Genomic DNA, 18,751 nt, shown 5'->3' with positions numbered 1-18,751 from the left:
CTCACACAGGTGAATCACCCTCTCTCTCCCTCTCGCTCACTCGGTCTCTCTCTTCCCTCTCACTCATATCGACTTCCGCCTCATCCTTCATCCTCATCCTCTCCTCATCCTCTCCCGACTGCACAGCAGGTATAGACCCAGATCAGAATCAAGCTTAATTCTTTATTTTTCTTCTTTCTAAGTTCAGAATCAAGCTTTAATGCCTTAATTTGAAGATTTTGGTATTGTAATTAGATTCAATTTGGGAAATTAAATTAGAAATTGGGTTAGGAAAGTTAGGGTTTTAGTGTTAAATTGAATTTTAGGGTGGTGGGTTGGTCTGCTATGGTGTTAGTTTTCTGGTTTTTTTCTCTACTTCTTCACAAATTTTGTATTCTTACAAGTTCATATTTTTGCACCAAATGGCAAAAATATCGGTTGAAACTGCGAGCGAAGAAATTGGTTCCTCAGTTTAATCGATAAAAATAGAAGACGCATAAAGGAAAAGAATGCAGGAGTGATTAAAGAACTTAACAACTAACATGACTGCTTATGGACTCAAGTTCCAGTTAACACGATGATACGAAATACAATGTCCTACTATCACAAAAGAAACAAATGTATGTAGACAATTAGACATCTATGTTTGTTAGCTTTCCCAGTACTGGAAATCTGCTATGTTTCCATCATTTTGATTGCTATTCGCCTTTGGGATTTAACCTAGTTGCAACACAGGTATGTAAAGGCAAATGAATGTAAAGAAGAACTTTCAGTGCAGGAATTTGCAGTTCGACTTGCAAAGCACTTCACATTGCTTTACCAGCAGGTATATACTATGTAATTTAAGCCTTTTTTTAAATTAAATTTCATTAGTTAATCCCATATTGTAGACGAAAAGGAAAAATAGACGATACTTTTACTATTGTCACTACTGAAACGATGGTTGTTGTTGTTATTCTTGGTCGGCTTCCTAGTCTTTGTTTTCTCATATAACTGGTCTTCCTTTGGTTAGAGGTGCATCTTCTTCTAATGGTTTACAGTGTATATGTTATTATCACTAATTGGTGGTACTCATTAAACCAGTTATGAATTTCTGGTCACTTTAACTAATCAAGCTTTCATCTGGACAGCTCAATGTTTTTACCCTTTCCCCGAAAGCATGACTCATGGAAATTCATTAATATTTCATTTGTAGAAGTTGGTTTCTTTTAAGTTTGATTGGTTGTCTTAAGTTTGGACTTTTTTTTGCTTTGTCTCTATCTATCTCAAGCGTGAACATGAACATCTGCCCTCTTTCCCATACACACACAGTTTCACACTTGGAATACTGCCTTGTTGGAACTGCAGCAACTTCTTCTAGCCATGTTTTATGCTTTTAGTATTTGCATAATCTAGAAAGAGAGTTGTCATTTTGAAATATAAAGTTTGGACTTTTTTTTGCTCTGTCTCTCTCTATCTCAAGCGTGAACACGAACATCTACCCTCTTTCCCATACATACACAGTTTCACACTTTGAATATTGCCTTGTTGGAACTACAACAACTTCTTCTAGCCATGTTTTATGCTTTTAGTATTTGCATAATCTAGAAAGAGAGTTGTCGTTTTGAAATATAAAGTTTGGACTTTTTTTTGTTGTCTCTCTCTATCTCAAGCATGAACACGAACACCTGCCCTCTTTCCCATACACACATAGTTTCACACTTTGAATATTGCCTTGTTGGAACTGCAGCAACTTCTTCTGGCCATGTTTTATGCTTTTAGTATTTGCATAATCTAGAAAGAGAGTTGTCGTTTTGAAATATAAAGTTTGGACTTTTTTTTGCTCTGTCTCTCTCTATCTCAAGCGTGAACACGAACACCTGCCCTCTTTCCCATACATACACAGTTTCACACTTTGAATACTTCCTTGTTGGAACTGCAGCAACTTCTTCTAGCCATGTTTTATGCTTTTAGTATTTGCATAATCTAGAAAGAGAGTTGTCATTTTGAAATATAAAGTTTGGACTTTTTTTTGCTCTGTCTCTCTCTATCTCAAGCGTGAACATGAACACCTGCCCTCTTTCCCATACACACACAGTTTCACACTTTGAATATTGCCTTGTTGGAAATGCAGCAACTTCTTCTGACCATGTTTTATGCTTTTAGTATTTGCATAATCTAGAAAGAGAGTTGTCGTTTTGAAATATAAAAACGAATTAAAAAAAAAAAAAAAAGAGAAAGCTTTCTTCTCTACAACTTTAGTGTTAGAGCTATTGATCCAATAAGCTGTCAGATGTTCCTAATTGTTGTGAACGTGAGGCTTCATTTAGAAACAGAAATGAATGGTTTGTGTAATTTAACTAAATGGTGACTCAAAAGAATCATTATTGAAAACATGATTGAGTTCAGAATATATATGCAATGGGGTTTATTGTTCTATGATTAAGGAATCACAGTCATCTCAGTACTAGGAACGTGATGCGAGCACAGATGCAGGTGGACTATTTTAGCCAATAAGCTATACTTTGTTGTGAAGAACTTCAATTATAGGTATCATACTGTTATTCATGTTCACTGTTGTTTTATGTATGTAATCAAACTAGCTATGAATGTCTAGTTCTTAGGTCAACATATAAGTGTACAACAGACGAATCTCTAATTCAAAGGTAAAATTGTATAGGAGCATCCATGTCTGAGGTCACATGGTATATGGCTTAGATGAGCATTCCCTATATGGTATATTATATCATATATATTAACAGATAAGCAATTTACCTTGTCATAAAACCCACAACATTATCTGTTGCATTTAAGAAAAATGTTGTAGGATTAATTTCTAATGTTATTTTTTATGGTTGAATAAGTGTATAGATGTCGCAGTTAATCACTCGTCGTCGGAATGTGACCAATGCGCCTCCCGCATTATCAGCATCTACTGCTCCAACCGTGAGTGCTTCATTGATTAGGGAGCCTACACCCTTTGCTAAGGCCACTCCTACGGCGTCCCAGGTGCTCGTATCATTGACGTCATCAGTGTTGGTTGAGCAGCTCAGTGCACGGCGGCCGCCTCGCCCTGTCGATACCTAGTAGCTTGATGTATTAAACCTAGTTCACTTGTAGTTTTTTCTTTTTTGTTCGGATCTTGTATGTACATTTTCATATATTTTATAATTAAATACTTTTGCTTGGTTAATTAATTATTCTTTCGAATTTAATTACAATATTTATCAAAAATTTAAAATAAAAAAAAAGTTTGACCAAAACTACTCCCCACTTTGCGCGACCAATCACTTTGCATGACGCATGGATCTGTTGCGCAAACCCACTTTGCGTGACCCATGCCTACGTCGCGCAAAGTGGGTTTGCGCGACGGAGGCCATGCGTCGTCAAAGCGGGTTTGCGCGACAGATCCATGCGTCGTGCAAACCCACTTTGCACAACGCACAAAGTGAGTCGCGCAAACCCGCTTTGCAAGACGCATAGCCTCCGTCGCGCAAACCCACTTTGCGCGACGCACACCATGGGTTGTCGCGCAAACCCTAGCGTCTCAGACTTTGCGCGACGATTAACACGCGACGAAGGTTGCATCGCGCAAACCCTTAGGCAACGATTTGTGACTTTGCGCGACAAAAGTATCTACGTCGCGCAAAGTGTTTTTTTTACTAATGTATGCTAAAAGAATAAGTCATACGTCTCTCTGATGATGGTCAACGGGAGTCAAAGTCCTTGCCTCTAGGGCATTTTCGTAAATTCATTCTTTTAAAATTTATAAAATTGTAGAACTAGGGACGGGTTGTCACAGGCAGTCTAGTCTACATCTCAATTTTAATTATAAACGAACTCTTGTTTTTTTTATAATCTATATAAAATGTTGAGTTGGAAATTGGAAAAACTATATTTCATCCAATTAATCTTGAACCCCAGTAGATATAATTGAATCCTTAAATTGAGGACGGGATGAGATTCCATAAAAATAGCAATAAATTAATGAATATTATTGAGTGCATTTTTTTTACATAGAAATGGATTAAAAGAATTTATAAAATACTTAAATTAAGAATATACCTAAAATATACAGTTTAATTAAAAATAAAAGCACTTTAATCAAAAGTTGAAAAGTAACAGATGTTTAATTTAAAAAAATCTAAAATGAGGCATCTAATTTTAATTTATCCTATTTATAATTAAATAATTTAACACATTAATAAAAGTACTATTTGAGGGCATCACTATGTCATCATGATCCAATTTTCTTACCCAGTGAGATGGGCTAATGGTATCACAACATGTATCCTTTTTTATTTTAAATTTTGAACTTTTTTCACACTCATAAAAAATGACAAACTCAATACACTGAGCGTTAAAAAGAATAATACTTGTGTTCTCTCCACGAGGGAATGCACATATTCTATCTTTTGCAAATAACTTATGTTCATTCTATAAACTCTATAATCTCCGCTTAGCTACTTAATCTTCTTTTGAAAATTCCTACAAAAACTTATTCGAATTGGAGATCGTTTAGTTATTCAAATATATCAAATAAATGACAGTTTATCATGAATATGTTATTTGGGACTCAAATCGTTGATTTGTTCCATACTTGGATGACTAAACGATCTCGGATTCGAATTTTTTTTGTAAGAATAATATTCAAATGAAGATTATCAAGATTAGCGATTCCGATTATAAAATTGATACCGTGAGGATTATTTAAAAAAGTGGGATCCGCACATTCCCCCATTGAGGAGTGCAATTATTATCCAAAAAAAAAAAAGGAACTTTAACGAAAAACTCTCGGTGTTGTTCACTTTAAAGAAAAACCACATTTTTACACTAAAAAATCAATCTTGGTACTATTTACTTTACCATTTATTTTGTTCTTATCGTTAAAACTAGGTTTTCAAGTCATTTTCATTAGTTTTTTCTAAAAAAAAATGACATGTATTATAATACTTCTTGTCTATGTCATTGCGTAAGGAAATATAGATGACACTAGCTACTTTAGATCACTAAAAACTCTTCTAACTATTTGTGTTCAAAAGTACTTAACATTTTTATGAAAAAGATTAACTGGCTTCTAATAAAAACACTATTATTAGAAGCACTTCTTTATTGAAGTGGTTTAAAAAAAACATTTTCAAACGAGTCTAAAATCTAAACTAGTAATGAATTAAATATCGTCCATAGGAGAAATCAACATAATGCTTTTTTTATTTTTTGTCAAAATCTCTAATCTCTAATATTAGAAAGCCAGAAGTCAAATTTGGTGTGTCTCAAGGCTTCACAAAAAATAATTAGACTATAAAACCCTTCAAACAAAAAAATCTACAACTAGCTGAAAATAATAGAAACAAAATAGTAGGACTAAATTTTATTCTTGCTGTTTTCATGCAGGAAATTAAATTTTGGATGCAAAATTTGATGTTTTGTGATATTGCTACCCAAAAATAACAAGTGATATTAGCAATGCTAAAAGTGAAAGTCCTAAAATGCAAATATTATATGTGCATACATGATTTGCATTGGATTTTTGTGATTTTGATGAAAAGCCTGCGCAGTTTATAATTTCTTCAGTTGATTTGTGTTGAAGTGTGATTTTCTAACGCTATTGTATTGCACAGACATCTGTGAAGTATGAACACCATAGATGTGGTTTGATTATGTTAATTCGTCTTTTTGAAACCAGGAAGAAATCAGGATCCAAATTCGATCAGAATTGAATGTTTTGAGTGAGTTGGTGGTTCAATCAGCATGTACAGGTTTTGGGAGTTTGTATTCCTAACAATTTTGAAAATTTATCTTCTATTTTATGGGTTTTCAAAATGTTGGAAGATAAAAGTGAAATCGTTTTATTCTCAATGGTAGTTTCTTGACTTGCTTACTAATTTGTATGGTACATTGACAACATTAGTTATTTAGATTTAGTGATTTCATATCAAATTGGTGTCTGCATGATTCCTTTGTTCATATCTCGAGTGCAAAAAATTTCACTTTACAATGTGATTAGCGTGATGTAGAGAAGAGCTTGAACTATATTTTAAGTTGACAATTAGGTTGTCATTCATTTAGTCTATTCACAAATACAAATGCGAAGAATAAAATAAAATTTGATTCCCTACGTCGCGCGTAGCACCCGTCATTGAAAAAAAAGTAATCGCGTGCAAGAACGCTCGTCAAGATAATGTTTACCCAAATTAGTGAATCACACAAGGATTGTGTAAAAAAAAAAAGAGTTAAACTCTGTTTACTACCCTGAAGTTTCGTGGTTTTTAGTATTTAGTACATCAAGTTTTTTTCGTCCCAGAATCATACTTGAAGTGTTAATTTTGGGACAGTTTCATACATCCGTTAGTCAAACTGTTAAGTCTACCATTTACTGATGATGTGGCGTTTATGTGGACAATGACTGGGCACCACATGTCATCAAGGGGTCCACGTGGAATTTTTTTTTCTTTTTTCAGAAGGGGTTAAAAAAAAAAAAAAAACCGTCTTCTCCCTCCCTCATCCCCGCACCTTCTTCCTCCCTTCTCTCCTCCTTCCTTCCTTATCCCTCCATTCTCTCATCTGCACTAACCCACCATGTCGCGGTTCTCGATCTCACCAAGCTTCCATCTTTCAATTCTTTTCAAGCTAAAGTTTAATCATTTTTTGCACACCACCAAGAACAAAAATTTACCAACAAATTTATCCCACCAAACAAATTAAACCCAACAAAAAACAAATCCAAAAAACCAAAAAAAATTCAAGAAAAAGTAAAATAAAACCCAACCTGATCGAATCCCACCAAACAAATCAAACCAAACCTGATCGAGTACAACTTTGAGAAAATGGCGCACTACAAAAGAAAAGCACATCGGGTTGGTGATGAGTCGATATTATACTATATATTTTGCCCTAATCTTAGTAATAATTTATTGGTTATTATGTGTGAACTTTGATACTTTGAGTTATATTTCTAATGTAGAACATTCGACTTCCTTTGGAGAAGTAATCAAACGGATAAATTTTGAAGTGATTCCAATCGGAGCTTGTTTGTGAGTCTTTCAAGATGATTGTATCAAAATTTCAGATTTTTCTATCAAACCGTTTGACCGTGGCGATGAAATAAAGGTCTAGCGCACAGCTTTTCCAGATTGACATTTCTGAACATTTTGGGTATTTTGGAGATGGCATATTTTGAGAAAGATTTCTTTTGAGGATTTGTAGGGGACGTCTCCAGTTTTCAAAAGAGACCTTTTGGGACTAAATCGGAGTTGATTTGGTCGGTCAAAAGTTTGATTTTCTGAAAAATTCGAATTTCAGTTTAAATAGGAAACCTTTTATTTTCTGTTTTATTATTTTATTATGTTTCCTAGTTTTATTCTAAGACTTTTTAGGGTTTTATTTTGTGTAGTATAAATAAGACTTTTTAGCCGTTAGGGTGAGAAGGGAAAGAGAGGAGGAAACGCATAAGCCTTTGACAATTCAAGTTTATTTTCTACGTGTTTTCTATCCTTGTTCTTAATAATATTTTATTATGATTGTTCGTAACTAGTTCTTTTGTTAGGGCGAAGTCTTGAGCCTTAACATGAATTTGTGATTTTATTAATTTACTTATGAATGGACGCATGCTTGTTTTGAATTATTAATCACCACGATTAAAACTATCTAATTGTCTTAATGATTCACGACCATTAGGGTTTTTAGACAAGTAATTTGATGCAATTTCTGCTGGAACATCACCCTGAAATTGAAGAAAGCTTCTTGTGATTAGTAATTGTAAGTTCACTTAAGGTGAACATCACGCTCTTAAGGGTTGCATGGTTTTTCAAAGGGTTTTCACAAAGCTTAATGAGTCTTGCATGTTTACATTTGATCTGAACATCACAGACGGGTTGCATGTTAGATATATGTTTTCGCTTGAACATCACGAGGAAAATATGTGTTAGGAAAACCTAACTTTCAAAGCATGTATGTAGAAATTCATAAGTAATTGATAAAATTGCGTAGGATTGTTAAGGGGACGGCGGAACCCTAGGCTTTTACAAATTGATTTTCTTTAAATTGTTCTCTAGTTAATTTCTTTAATTGTTTTTTATTTTAAAATTCGTTTTCATTATATTAAATTCTAAAATCAACATTTTCCAAACTTTGTTTTAAATAATTAATTAAGAGTTGGTTTTAAACACAAATTATTCATTCAATCCCTGTGGAAAACGACCTTACTTGAGCTGCTATACTACAACAACTCTGTACTCTTGCAAGTATTTTTAAGTGTTTTTATCCTTACTTTTGTAGGTGGTAAAAATCCTATCAGTTGGATCTGGGTGTCGTCGACATTGATCTCAAGAGCAAACAAAAGAAAAGCACATGGGTCAATATGTACCCAACCTTTTCAATTACGCTACAAAAGAAACCCTTTGGAGGTGATGTGACGGAGAGAGAGAAAAGACATCAACAGGAACCATGTCGGGTTGGATCTGGATGCCGTCGACATCGATCTCAAGAGCGGCGATTTGGTGAACTTGTGGATCGAGTACGATGAGTCGAGTCAGGTCATCAACGTCTTGGTTTCGTACTCGAACCTGAAACCCAAAGACCCTGGTTACAGAAGAGAGAAGGGAGGGATAGGGTGCGGGGGATGATGGAGGGAGAGGGTGCGGGTGCGGGGATGAGGGAGGGAGAAGACGGTTTTGTTAAAAAAATCCACGCGGCGCCCAATCATTGTCTACATAAGCGCCAAGTCATCAATTAACGGCAGACTTAACAGTTTGACTAACGGATGTATGAGACTGTTCCAAAATTAACACTTTAGGTATGACTCTGTGACGAAAAAAACTTGATATACTAAATGTTGAAAACCACGAAACTTCAGAGTACTAAACAATCTTTTGCCCAAAATAAAATAATAAAAAAAGAAGAAGGATTGCACAAATAAAATAAAATAACCAGCCCACATAAGCAAACCCAACAACCAACGTTGGGCCCAACACAGTTAAAATGATGGGCCTGAATCAAGACTACATGGGCTCACAGCTAAAAACCCAATTGACCCAACCCAAAAATTGAAGTTAAATTCTGAAAACAAACCCAAACCCAACCCCAACCCCCAACACCCCCCACCCCACAAAACCCCCCCGCCCACTATATCTTGCAGCGAAGTCTGTACAAAATACATTGCTTGCTGTAAAAGAAGAAGGAAGAACCAGAGAGCAAAATGGAGGCACCGAAGACGATCGAGCACCAAATCGGAGGAATCCAGAACGACGCCCTTCGGTTCGGACTTCACGGCGTCAAGAGCGACCTCGTCGGCGCTCACCCTGTCGAATCTGCTTTGGAATCGGTATTTTTCCTCTCTCTCTCTCTCTCTTGCTCTCTTATCTCTCTTGATTTGCGTTGCTGTTTGTTTGGAATTGAAGATGTGTGATTAAATTTTGTTGATTTGGGTTAATTTACTTGTTGGGTTTTAGGCGAAGGTAACTCAGGAGCAGATAAATAGGAAAATCTTGGGGTACACTTATGGAAGTGCGTTTCCACTGAAGATGGATCTCGAAAGGCAAATCCTTTCTCGGTATGCGATTCTTTTGTTTTTGTCGAATTCTGACTTGTGTTTGTGAATTGTTGTAATGGGTTCCTCTTATTTTTATGATTGAGTGGAAGTATACATGTGTTGCTATGTTGAAAAGTTAGGGTTTTTTTCTTTTGTTGTATTTGTATATTACGCCGACTTTTTATGCGAAACCTTGTTACGTTTTTTGTTTGGAATCGTTGTGGAATTGTTGGTTATGTATCGGAAGGGTTTTTCAGTATGAAACTTTTGCATTAGAGCTTTGTTGGTGGTTCTGTCTGTGTAGGTGTTAATCTCTTTCTACAGTTTGTGCTCTTAGGTTGTGCCCGATTTGGGTCATTATCTCTCACTCATTGACGAAAAACTGATTCAATTAGGAATAAGATGATGGAAATTCGTGTTCTTATGTTCTTTCGCATCCTCTATATTGAGTTGATTATAACACCAGGTCCCTATCAATTTGAGGTGCTTTTAGTTTTATCAGATATCCAGACTGAGTATGAATGTAAGCAAGAACTTACAGAATCTTGTTTTGTAGTCTGAGTTTTCTCTGAAGTCCGTATATTATTGGTGGATGTAATTGTATATCATGGAGCTTAAAACACTGAGTGTTTATTTTCTTTAGTTTGTATACACCAATGCTTTCTAGTTTAGGTAGTGCATAAATTTGTAAACTGGAGTTAAATCTGAGTCACTAATCGTACCTCTATTCTTTGAAACAACTGCAGATTCCAGAGGCCTGCTGGACCAATTCCTTCTTCAATGTTGGGTTTGGAGGCTATGACCTGGAAGATTGGATGATTTTGGCTTTGAGGATTACCTGAATGGTAAGAAAATACTCTTCTTATACCTAGTAAATAATCTTGCTATCTGAAGCTTTAACTGTTCCTGGTTTTCTCTTTGAACTATTTGTTTGAACTCCTTCAATGTTTATGATCAATTGGAGCCTTATTACATTCCTCTTTGTAAATAGGTCACCAACCAGGGTCCTCTTGTACTTGCCTCGTTTAAACATCCTTAGTAAGCCCCATGAGTTAGAAACATGCAGCCTTTTTTGTTCTGATCAATTCATTTTTAAGTAGTGTTGATGTCATTAGGAGTTTGTGTTCTGTAATTTGATTTGTCTTTTAATTTCTATTCATCTTCAAGATGCTAAATATAACAATGAGGGGTCAGTAAGTAATGATTTGAAACTTCTTCTTGAGTGGAATTATCACTTTTTGCTCTAAACTAGTGAAGTTTTATCCCCTAGATGGCATATATTGTTTTAATTGCATGCTGATCCCTGAAATGCAGTTAGTATGCTTATATTTTGGAACTTGCATACTTATAGAAGCCGAAGCTTCTAAGGTGGTCAGTTGATCTTCGTAAAACCTAGGAAGTCCAGATTGTCCAATTTTCCTTAAATCAATCACCTTTTCTTGAGTCATTCCCCAGAAAAGTCTGGTCTGCCTGGTTGGTTAGCTATATTATGGAGCCGTTTTAGCAAGTGAAATGCATACAGATGTTTTTTTTTGGGTGTTTTGGTTTCTTATATGTTTCATTGTGCTATTTGCAGACCCCCGGGAATCTGAAACCTTCCGGCCTGTGGACACACATCATGCAATGGAAGTTCGCCTTGGACTTTCAAAGGGTCCAGTCACCCCAAGCTTTATGTGATCCCTGTAGACTTCCTTCCCGAAAGAGGAGGATTGTAACCTGGCGGTTGTCATGCATGGGCTTATACTTCGATGCGAACGTTGTTCTTAAAATTTGATTGTCTGTGGCGCTGTGAGTAGAAGGTCCAGGCATTGATATTGTGGTGTTACATGTACTCTGTAGTAGTATTGGGTTATCTTCTATCCAATAACAGTTCCTCTATTTGGCACTTCAATTTATTTTTGAAAATTTAGCTCCCCTCTTTGATCTTGGCTGTGGCCATGCGTGTGTTTCTATCAGAATCCTTATAACTCTGTTCCATTCACGTTGCTTCGGATTTTGATTACTAAATGTTGCTCGTCAAAACATTCTTAAACGATATTGTGATTTCCACTCCTGTTTTATCCTTCTGCACTGCTCCCATTGGTGAATAGGTACAATATGAACGCCAGATTGCATGTGTACATTTTTTCGCTTGATGCAAGCGATATTAGAGGAAGGAGAACACAAACTCATAATCTCAAATGCAAAGATAAACATTAGAGTTTTGGCTCGTAAAAAGCATTTTGTAGAGAAGCAGGTGTCAAATGCTTCTTTAGAAGGAACTTCCATGTGTTTTTACAAAAAACACTTCGAATTAAAAACACTTCTAACAAAAACTGGTCCTATTCACGCAAGCTAGTTCTAGACGCGCCTTCATATGAATGTCGTTGTGCTCACTGACATTCGAGCCTTTCATATGAATATCATTCGTGCAAGCTATTCGAACTACAAAAATCATTCTAAACTCTGCTTTTTTATGTCACAAACGTTACAGTCTAGTGATACTGTTTTACATGCGGATTATTTTGTTAGGCACATAAGTAACAAATTTTGAAAAAGATGAAGAATCTTTTGAGAATCTTGTTATGTCATCGTCAATGGCCCTGTGCATAATGCCCAATGGCAGAAGCAGTCACCATTTTTGTTCCTACTTTCAAACGATAATGTAAAAAAACATCAACGACAGTTACGAAAGGGAAATTTCCCACTTCTTTTTCACGCGCTCCGCATTTCTCTGCTGCTTCCCGTCTTCTCCCTCCCCTCGCCAATCAAATCCAACGATCCAAACCCCCCAAACTTTTCTCTCCGCACCCCAAAACCCACTCTCCCCACCCCCCAAAACCCTCACTCCACACCCACAAATTCCCAAATGGACCCTCGCCGGCCTCCCCGCGCAGTCAGCGACCCCAAGGTCCGACAAGTCGGGTTCTTCGCCTCGCCCGACCCCATCGCCTCCTCCTCGCCTCCCGTCTCCAACTCCCCCTCCGGTAACTCCCTCTCTCCGGTAATGATCCCCCCGCCACGTCACTCCTCCGACACCAGCCGTCCGGTTCTTTTTCCTACGGTTCCCGCCTCACCGGCCCGCCGAGAATCTGTACTCGTCGAGAGTTACAACAACTCCTCTGAGCTCTTCCCCGCCTCGCCTCCTACTGCGTCGTCGTCGTATGGAATTGTGATGGGGAATGGTGAGTTCCTGAACGACGTCGTCATGTCGCCGGGTCGAACATTCAGAAGAGTAAGAGCAGCTGGCGGTTTGACAACGTCTTCTTCGTTTCCTAGTGGAGGGTTCGATCTGACGGCTGCCGTGAAGGCGAGTAGCGTCCCCGCGAGTGGGTTGATGACTGTCTCCGTGGTTAAGATGCCTTCTGGGATTTCTGGTAATTGCTGATTGCTGTTCGATTACTTTGATTTGATTTGGGATTTTAATTTAGCTCAGGCATATTGTGATTGCTAAGCTTGAAGAAACAAAGATTGAAACTTTTGCAGAGAAAGATGTTGATGCATCAACGGAAGTGCAAAGCGAGCGAGCTGGGAATTCGAAGCCACTGAAAGAGAAAACCACGAAAGCCGAAAGGCGGGCCCTTCAGGAAGCTCAACGAGCAGCTAAGGCCGCTGCGAAAGGTATGTTTTTCCAGCTTTTACTGATTCACAAGTGGTTTTTAATAGAAATGTTATTGTATTCAAAGAATTCGAATTTCGTATGTTGATTATGAATGTGTTCCTTGCATTGTGTTATTAGCTGATGGAGGTAAAACACCTTCTGTTGTTGCTTCTGCTTCGGCAGCAGCAAATGTGAAACCGCCTAAGGCCACGAAACTTGTGTCACAATCATCTGTGGCGGTATCTGAGAAGAAGGGCGGTGGCGGAGGTGGTGGCAATGAACGTCCGCCGGAGAAAGAGAGGAAGAAAGAAGTTCCTCATCCGCGAATGCAATATGATGATAAGAGTCGTGTGGAGAAGGCGAAAAGGCGGTCGGTGGTTAAGCAAACTGAGGCCAGGAACAGGGTTGAGTTGTTCAGGCATTTGCCTCAATACGAGCATGGAACTCAGCTTCCTGATCTCGAGTCCAAGTTTTTCCAACTTGACCCTGTGCATCCTGCTGTTTATAAGGTATTTAGATGATTACGTCAGCTTGTTATGGTTTGAGCCTTTTGCTTGATGATGTCGAGAGGTTAATGTGACTATAAAAGAGATTATGGTTCCATCTAATTGTAGGCTTTTGTACGAATGTCAGGTTGGGTTACAGTATTTATCAGGAGATATATCGGGTGGTAATGCTCGTTGTATTGCCATGCTTCTAGCACTTCAGGAGGCCATTAAAGACTATTCGACGCCACCAGAGAAAACCCTGAGTAGGGATTTGACAGCAAAAATAAGTAGTTACGTTTCATTTTTCAGTGAGTGCAGACCACTTTCAATCACCATGGGGAATGCAATTCGGTTTCTGAAGAGCCGAATTGCCAAGTTACCTTTATCTATGTCCGAGTCAGAAGCAAAAGCATCTCTCCAGTTAGATATTGATCGGTTCATAGCCGAGAAGATTATACTTGCTGACAACGTGATAGTCAAGCATGCAGTTAGCAAAATCAGGGATGGTGATGTTCTTCTAACGTACGGGTCATCCTCTGCAGTTGAAATGTTGCTATTGCATGCCCATGAGCTTGGCAAACAGTTTCGCGTTGTGGTAGTAGACGCTCGTCCAAAGCTTGAAGGACAGCGTTTACTTCGTAGGTTGGTGGGAAAGGGCCTCAGCTGCACTTACACTCATATAAATGCTGCTTCCTATATCATGCATGAAGTTACTCGAGTTTTTCTAGGCGCTTCTTCAGTGCTGTCTAATGGAACAGTTTACTCAAGGGTTGGGACTGCTTGTGTTGCTATGGTAGCTCATGCATTCCGTGTACCTGTATTGGTATGTTGTGAGGCATATAAGTTTCATGAAAGGGTACAGCTTGATTCGATATGTTCTAACGAGCTCGGTATGCACTCGTAGCATAGAGCTTTGGTCATTCTGAAAAGTTTTTATAAGAAGTGCTTGCTTGGTTACTCGGGTAATGGTTCTTCTTGCAGGTGATCCAGATGTCATTTTAAAGGTTCCTGGGAGGGAGGTCAATCCTTTGGATGGTCACGGCGAATTGTGAAAATCTTCAACCGCTGAATCTGATGTACGTAAGGTGTTTATTATTCTGTTGTGTTGTGCACTTAACGCGATTCTCAGCTTTAATCTCCCTATAGTAACCGTGCACTCCTGTTTTAATTTGTCATTGGCAGTTACTGATGCACTGCCATCAGATTACATTTCAATGATAATCACGGATTATGGCATGGTAAGTCCCTTTCTTCTTGTTGCAACAAATTCTGAACTTGCAAGTCATCACGACGACTCATGGCTCATGAGATTACTTCTGTTCATTCTCATTAGGAAAAAGACTGATGACGCGTATGTTTTTGTGCTTTTGTTAGGTTCCGCCCACAAGCGTGCCCGTCATTGTGCGCGAATACGGAAAAGAACACCTGTGGATGTGATCATTTTAAATTCCCCTCTCGGAAATGGTCTTATGGTTCTCGAGTTTTCTTCAAAATTATATGTGCATGCTGAAATCAGTGGATTCGGAGTCAGCAGCCTTTAGCAAACAAGAAGACCAGAGCCAGAAGTTCCTCTTTTTTTTAGCTTTTGATCTCACTCACTCTTATCTGTGTCCGTCTCTGGATTGAGTCATTGAGACACAAGTCAGATGTTTTAAATTTATGTTACACAAGTTTTGCATGCTCTACTTGGAAGTTGTGGTATTGGTCTGTTTTAATGACCGGGCTCTGCATGTGGTCCAATATACTAGCCGATGGAGTGTTGAGTTTCACCAATGCTTCACGTGTTCGAAACTCTATTATCTTCTAAATTATTGTATTAGTTTTAAACTCTCCTCCTCACCTTAATAATTATAAATTAAAAAAATGCACCATCTCGATTTTCAATTCTATTCATTTATTTTTATACAAAGCTATATGAGTAGGAAGAGAATCAACCACAGGACCTCAGGCGTAAATATGAATGCTCTTGTAACACTTCTGTTACAGTCTCTTGCCATTGATTACAATTTACATCTTAAGAACTCTAACTGGATGATTATACAATTTTCTTCTTTTACAATCCAGATCATTATTTAAAAACGAAAGTGCAACGTTCCAAATCAGCGAATATTTTGAGTCGCGCCTGAAATTGCCACCCTATTATCCTAAATGGAACCTCCAGATGCCAAATCATGCCATCAATAAACCAAGACATGAATAATGATAACCAGAAAGGAGACCCAAGCCAACAAGGCTTCCTGATTTACGAGGGGAAGGGGACAAACTTCTCTCGCACACAGCCTTACCCTTGCTTTGCAAAGAACCAATAATGATAACCATTTTGCAAAAATAAATAAATAAATAACAGATGAGAAAGGAAGAACCAAAGGAATTGTTACTTTAATACACTCATCTTTTGACAGTAACAAAATCTTGTAATCCATATATTAGGGTACAATTATGCCTTCTTTGTGAACTAAAGTCAGTACAGTTGAGCAGCTTGTGCTTACTCTATTGGTCCTCTCAGAACATCACCTCTATTATTATTCATCGGAGTAATAACGGCAAGGATAACAAAACCTCCCAGAACAACGACCAATATTCCGAGAGAGTTCACGAGCAAAGCCTCGGTCGAATAGCGTGAGATTACTTGGTGGGTTTGGAGGAAGGTGACTTTTTCTAAAATACCAGTAGTTACTGTAACAACAGCAAGGGCGTAAGTATAAACACCGAAAAATACATGCCATGGCAGCAAGTTAGCTCTGCTGTGTTTCGAGCCTCCTGGGAACCAATACGTTACAAATCCAGCAGCCCACTGGGGAAAAGAAAACCTCGGTGAAAACTGGCTAAAAAAAAAGTAGTACAAGCTATCTTCTCAGGCAAAGAAAAACAGTAACTATAAAGGTACCTGGAGGGTGAAGAGGAATAAGCAAGCTAGACCCAACCAGGAATGCAGACTGTAGAAGTTGTCAATGCCTTATCGTTGTGGAACTTCAAAGCAGCCCATACGCCGATGATGCTTAAGCAAAAGGCAAGGAATTGTAGTGTAAGATGAACTAATTTTTTGAAGTTTTTTGTTCCTGAAACCGTCTTGTATGCTAGCATGGCTGCATCATCGTAGAAACATGGGATGGTTCAAATTCATAGCAATTTTGGTAAGCATACAGGTAGTTGATAACTTCACAGATTCCATAGAATCCCCTATAGAATTATTTCACATTTAAAGCAAAGGAAATAAAACCACCTGTAACTGAAACACAAGATGAACAAAAAAATATACTTATTGCTCTCTCACAACTCTTTGCGAAAGGAGGAAAAAGTAAAGTACCCGATTACATCTAAAATCCATCAAGAACATTTTTAACATACGATACGATTATACTTCTACAAACACATCAAACTTATCATCCTTGGCCTGCTCTTGGAACTCATTGTATTGGGACACAATCACCCAAGGTAATCACAATAACTTTAATGCAAGATTACGAGAGAGAGAGAGAGAGAGAGAGAGAGAGAGAGAGAGAGAGGGAGGGAGGGAGGGAGACGCATCATTGAGAAATCCGTAACTAGATACCGGGCCAAGTGCCCTAAGAACAGAAACTTTACCTTCTCCATTGAGCAGTATCAACCCAATCACCATTAATACGGGATGAACCTACAAGAAACACAACAAACATATAAATTTGAGAGAGGAGAGAGCAATGGGAATGCACCAAATGCTTAATTTACAAAGAGAAATTTCTCCTAGATCAAACAACCAGGAAATTGGCCAAAGAAGCATCAATTTCCAGCTCAAGATGATAGTGAACTACAAAAATTTAATAGAATGAGCTTTCTTGATCGGGACAATATCATAATCTAATCCAAACTAGGAGAATGAAGATTCGAACTTGAGTGGAGCGGGGATCACACGGAAGATACAAGCAAAGAAGAGAAACATAGTATTGCATAACTCGATAACAATTAAGCTTTAAAACAAATTACATGATAAACCCAGTACCCAGTCGAAGTCAACTAAGCAAACCCATCAACCATTAAACAAAATTCGAAATTAATTTCCCAGCAGATTAATGTAAAAGAAATTCTGAAAAATCAAGATTAGAACTTTAAGTAGAAGAAAGTGAGAGAAAATGAGGATTTGGGCAGAGACGTACATTGAAAATAAGACTTTTGTCATCGGAAATGAGAGCCAATCCACCACGGAAATGAACGTTCCACGTGAGCACCAGAGCCGCCACCATCACTCCTATAACCCTCACTGCATTCAAGATCGGGAACGGGACCACCGGAACCGCCATTTCTTCTTCTTCTTCCTTAGGCTCTGAAATCTTTCAGAGACGGAGAATTTAGGGTTTTGACAGGGAAAGAAGGGGGATTTATTTTGGGGATTTGGATCTGTTTCCTGCGCGGACCGACGAAGGTGGTGGCGGTCGAATGATCTTCAGGCTTTCTTTCAACTGAGATATGACACGTCAGCTTTATCTGGGAGCTATTTTGTGTTTGGTAAACACTCAGCTTCAGCTTTTTTTCACAGTTTTGGATGAAAAAAAGCCAAAAACAAGAAGCTGCAAAACCCAGCTTTGAAAAACCGGCTTTTTTTCACATCTGTTTTACATAAAAGTTTACCAAACACTCTGATACTGCTTTTTTTCTTTTCAAAAGCACTTTTACAAAAAAGTTTACCAAACACTCTGCTGCTTTATTTCACAGCTGCTTATTCTCACAGCACAGCAGAAGCAGCTTTTTTTCAAAGCACAGCAATACCAAACCAGCCATTAGTCCACGTAGGACCGTTCTTCTTTATTTGGGTTTTTTGGCTCGTGACCATAATGGAACCGGATTCTCACATGACTCATTGAAATTTGATCAAACGGCTACAATTATTATAACTTTTAATAGAACCCCTTGTTTGTAGTCGTTGGATCAAATTTCAATGGCTCAGATCATTTGATGAGTGAGCTCAGTTTCTTCGGGTTTGGAGGGGTTCCGGTTCCGACCATACTGCTCTCCTGCTTTGTGTATTCATTTTGTTATGCCGTTTTAGTTAAAATAGTAAGATTTACATAATTTCTCACTTTTATCCCTAAGACTTGAAATTGATAGAAGCGATCGTTGAGTTTCTCCACCTCAATCATTTTCTGGTACTTCTGTGAAAAACTTCTGTTAAAAAAAAAAAAAAAACTTAAATGATCAGAATACCCCCAATTTGATAAACAA

The 18,751-nt window shown here is 37.9% G+C and overlaps 3 protein-coding genes and 1 long non-coding RNA gene across 6 annotated transcripts; 3 read left to right on the top strand and 1 right to left on the bottom strand.

Annotated features, from left to right (window-relative positions):
- Positions 1 to 381: 381 nt before the first annotated feature.
- Positions 382 to 3,141, top strand: LOC103935291. Of its 3 annotated transcripts, none has more exons than XR_007256137.1 (4): positions 382 to 599; positions 715 to 805; positions 2,424 to 2,508; positions 2,823 to 3,141. It is a non-coding gene; the product is annotated as an uncharacterized LOC103935291 (long non-coding RNA). The 3 variants fall into 3 exon arrangements; XR_007256139.1 differs by having other exon boundaries at positions 2,406 to 2,508; XR_007256138.1 differs by lacking the exon at positions 2,823 to 3,141 and having other exon boundaries at positions 2,406 to 2,814.
- Positions 3,142 to 9,080: 5,939 nt separating this feature from the next.
- On the top strand, positions 9,081 to 11,401 carry LOC103960285 (cyclin-B1-2). The gene is given in 5 exon segments (XM_009372736.3): positions 9,081 to 9,280; positions 9,408 to 9,508; positions 10,234 to 10,291; positions 10,293 to 10,332; positions 11,064 to 11,401. Coding segments are annotated over 5 exon segments (426 nt in total). The 5' UTR covers positions 9,081 to 9,154; the 3' UTR covers positions 11,165 to 11,401.
- A 723-nt stretch (positions 11,402 to 12,124) lies between these two features.
- Positions 12,125 to 15,442, top strand: LOC103960286 (translation initiation factor eIF-2B subunit delta). The gene is given in 8 exon segments (XM_048579069.1): positions 12,125 to 12,843; positions 12,953 to 13,087; positions 13,206 to 13,576; positions 13,701 to 14,445; positions 14,537 to 14,592; positions 14,594 to 14,642; positions 14,738 to 14,793; positions 14,930 to 15,442. Coding segments are annotated over 8 exon segments (1,983 nt in total). The 5' UTR covers positions 12,125 to 12,335; the 3' UTR covers positions 14,993 to 15,442.
- A 468-nt stretch (positions 15,443 to 15,910) lies between these two features.
- LOC103960287 (transmembrane ascorbate ferrireductase 2-like) lies at positions 15,911 to 17,854 on the bottom strand. The gene is given in 5 exon segments (XM_009372739.3): positions 15,911 to 16,349; positions 16,443 to 16,513; positions 16,516 to 16,641; positions 17,141 to 17,189; positions 17,689 to 17,854. Coding segments are annotated over 5 exon segments (699 nt in total). The 5' UTR covers positions 17,833 to 17,854; the 3' UTR covers positions 15,911 to 16,040.
- Between the last annotated feature and the right edge of the window lie 897 nt (positions 17,855 to 18,751).

The sequence above is a fragment of a genome, unplaced genomic scaffold (genome assembly GCF_019419815.1).
Source record: "Pyrus x bretschneideri cultivar Hongxiangsu unplaced genomic scaffold, Pyrus_bretschneideri_v1 Contig13, whole genome shotgun sequence".
In the NCBI taxonomy this organism is placed as follows: Eukaryota; Viridiplantae; Streptophyta; class Magnoliopsida; order Rosales; family Rosaceae; genus Pyrus; species Pyrus x bretschneideri.
This window is presented reverse-complemented; position numbering and strand designations above follow the sequence as displayed.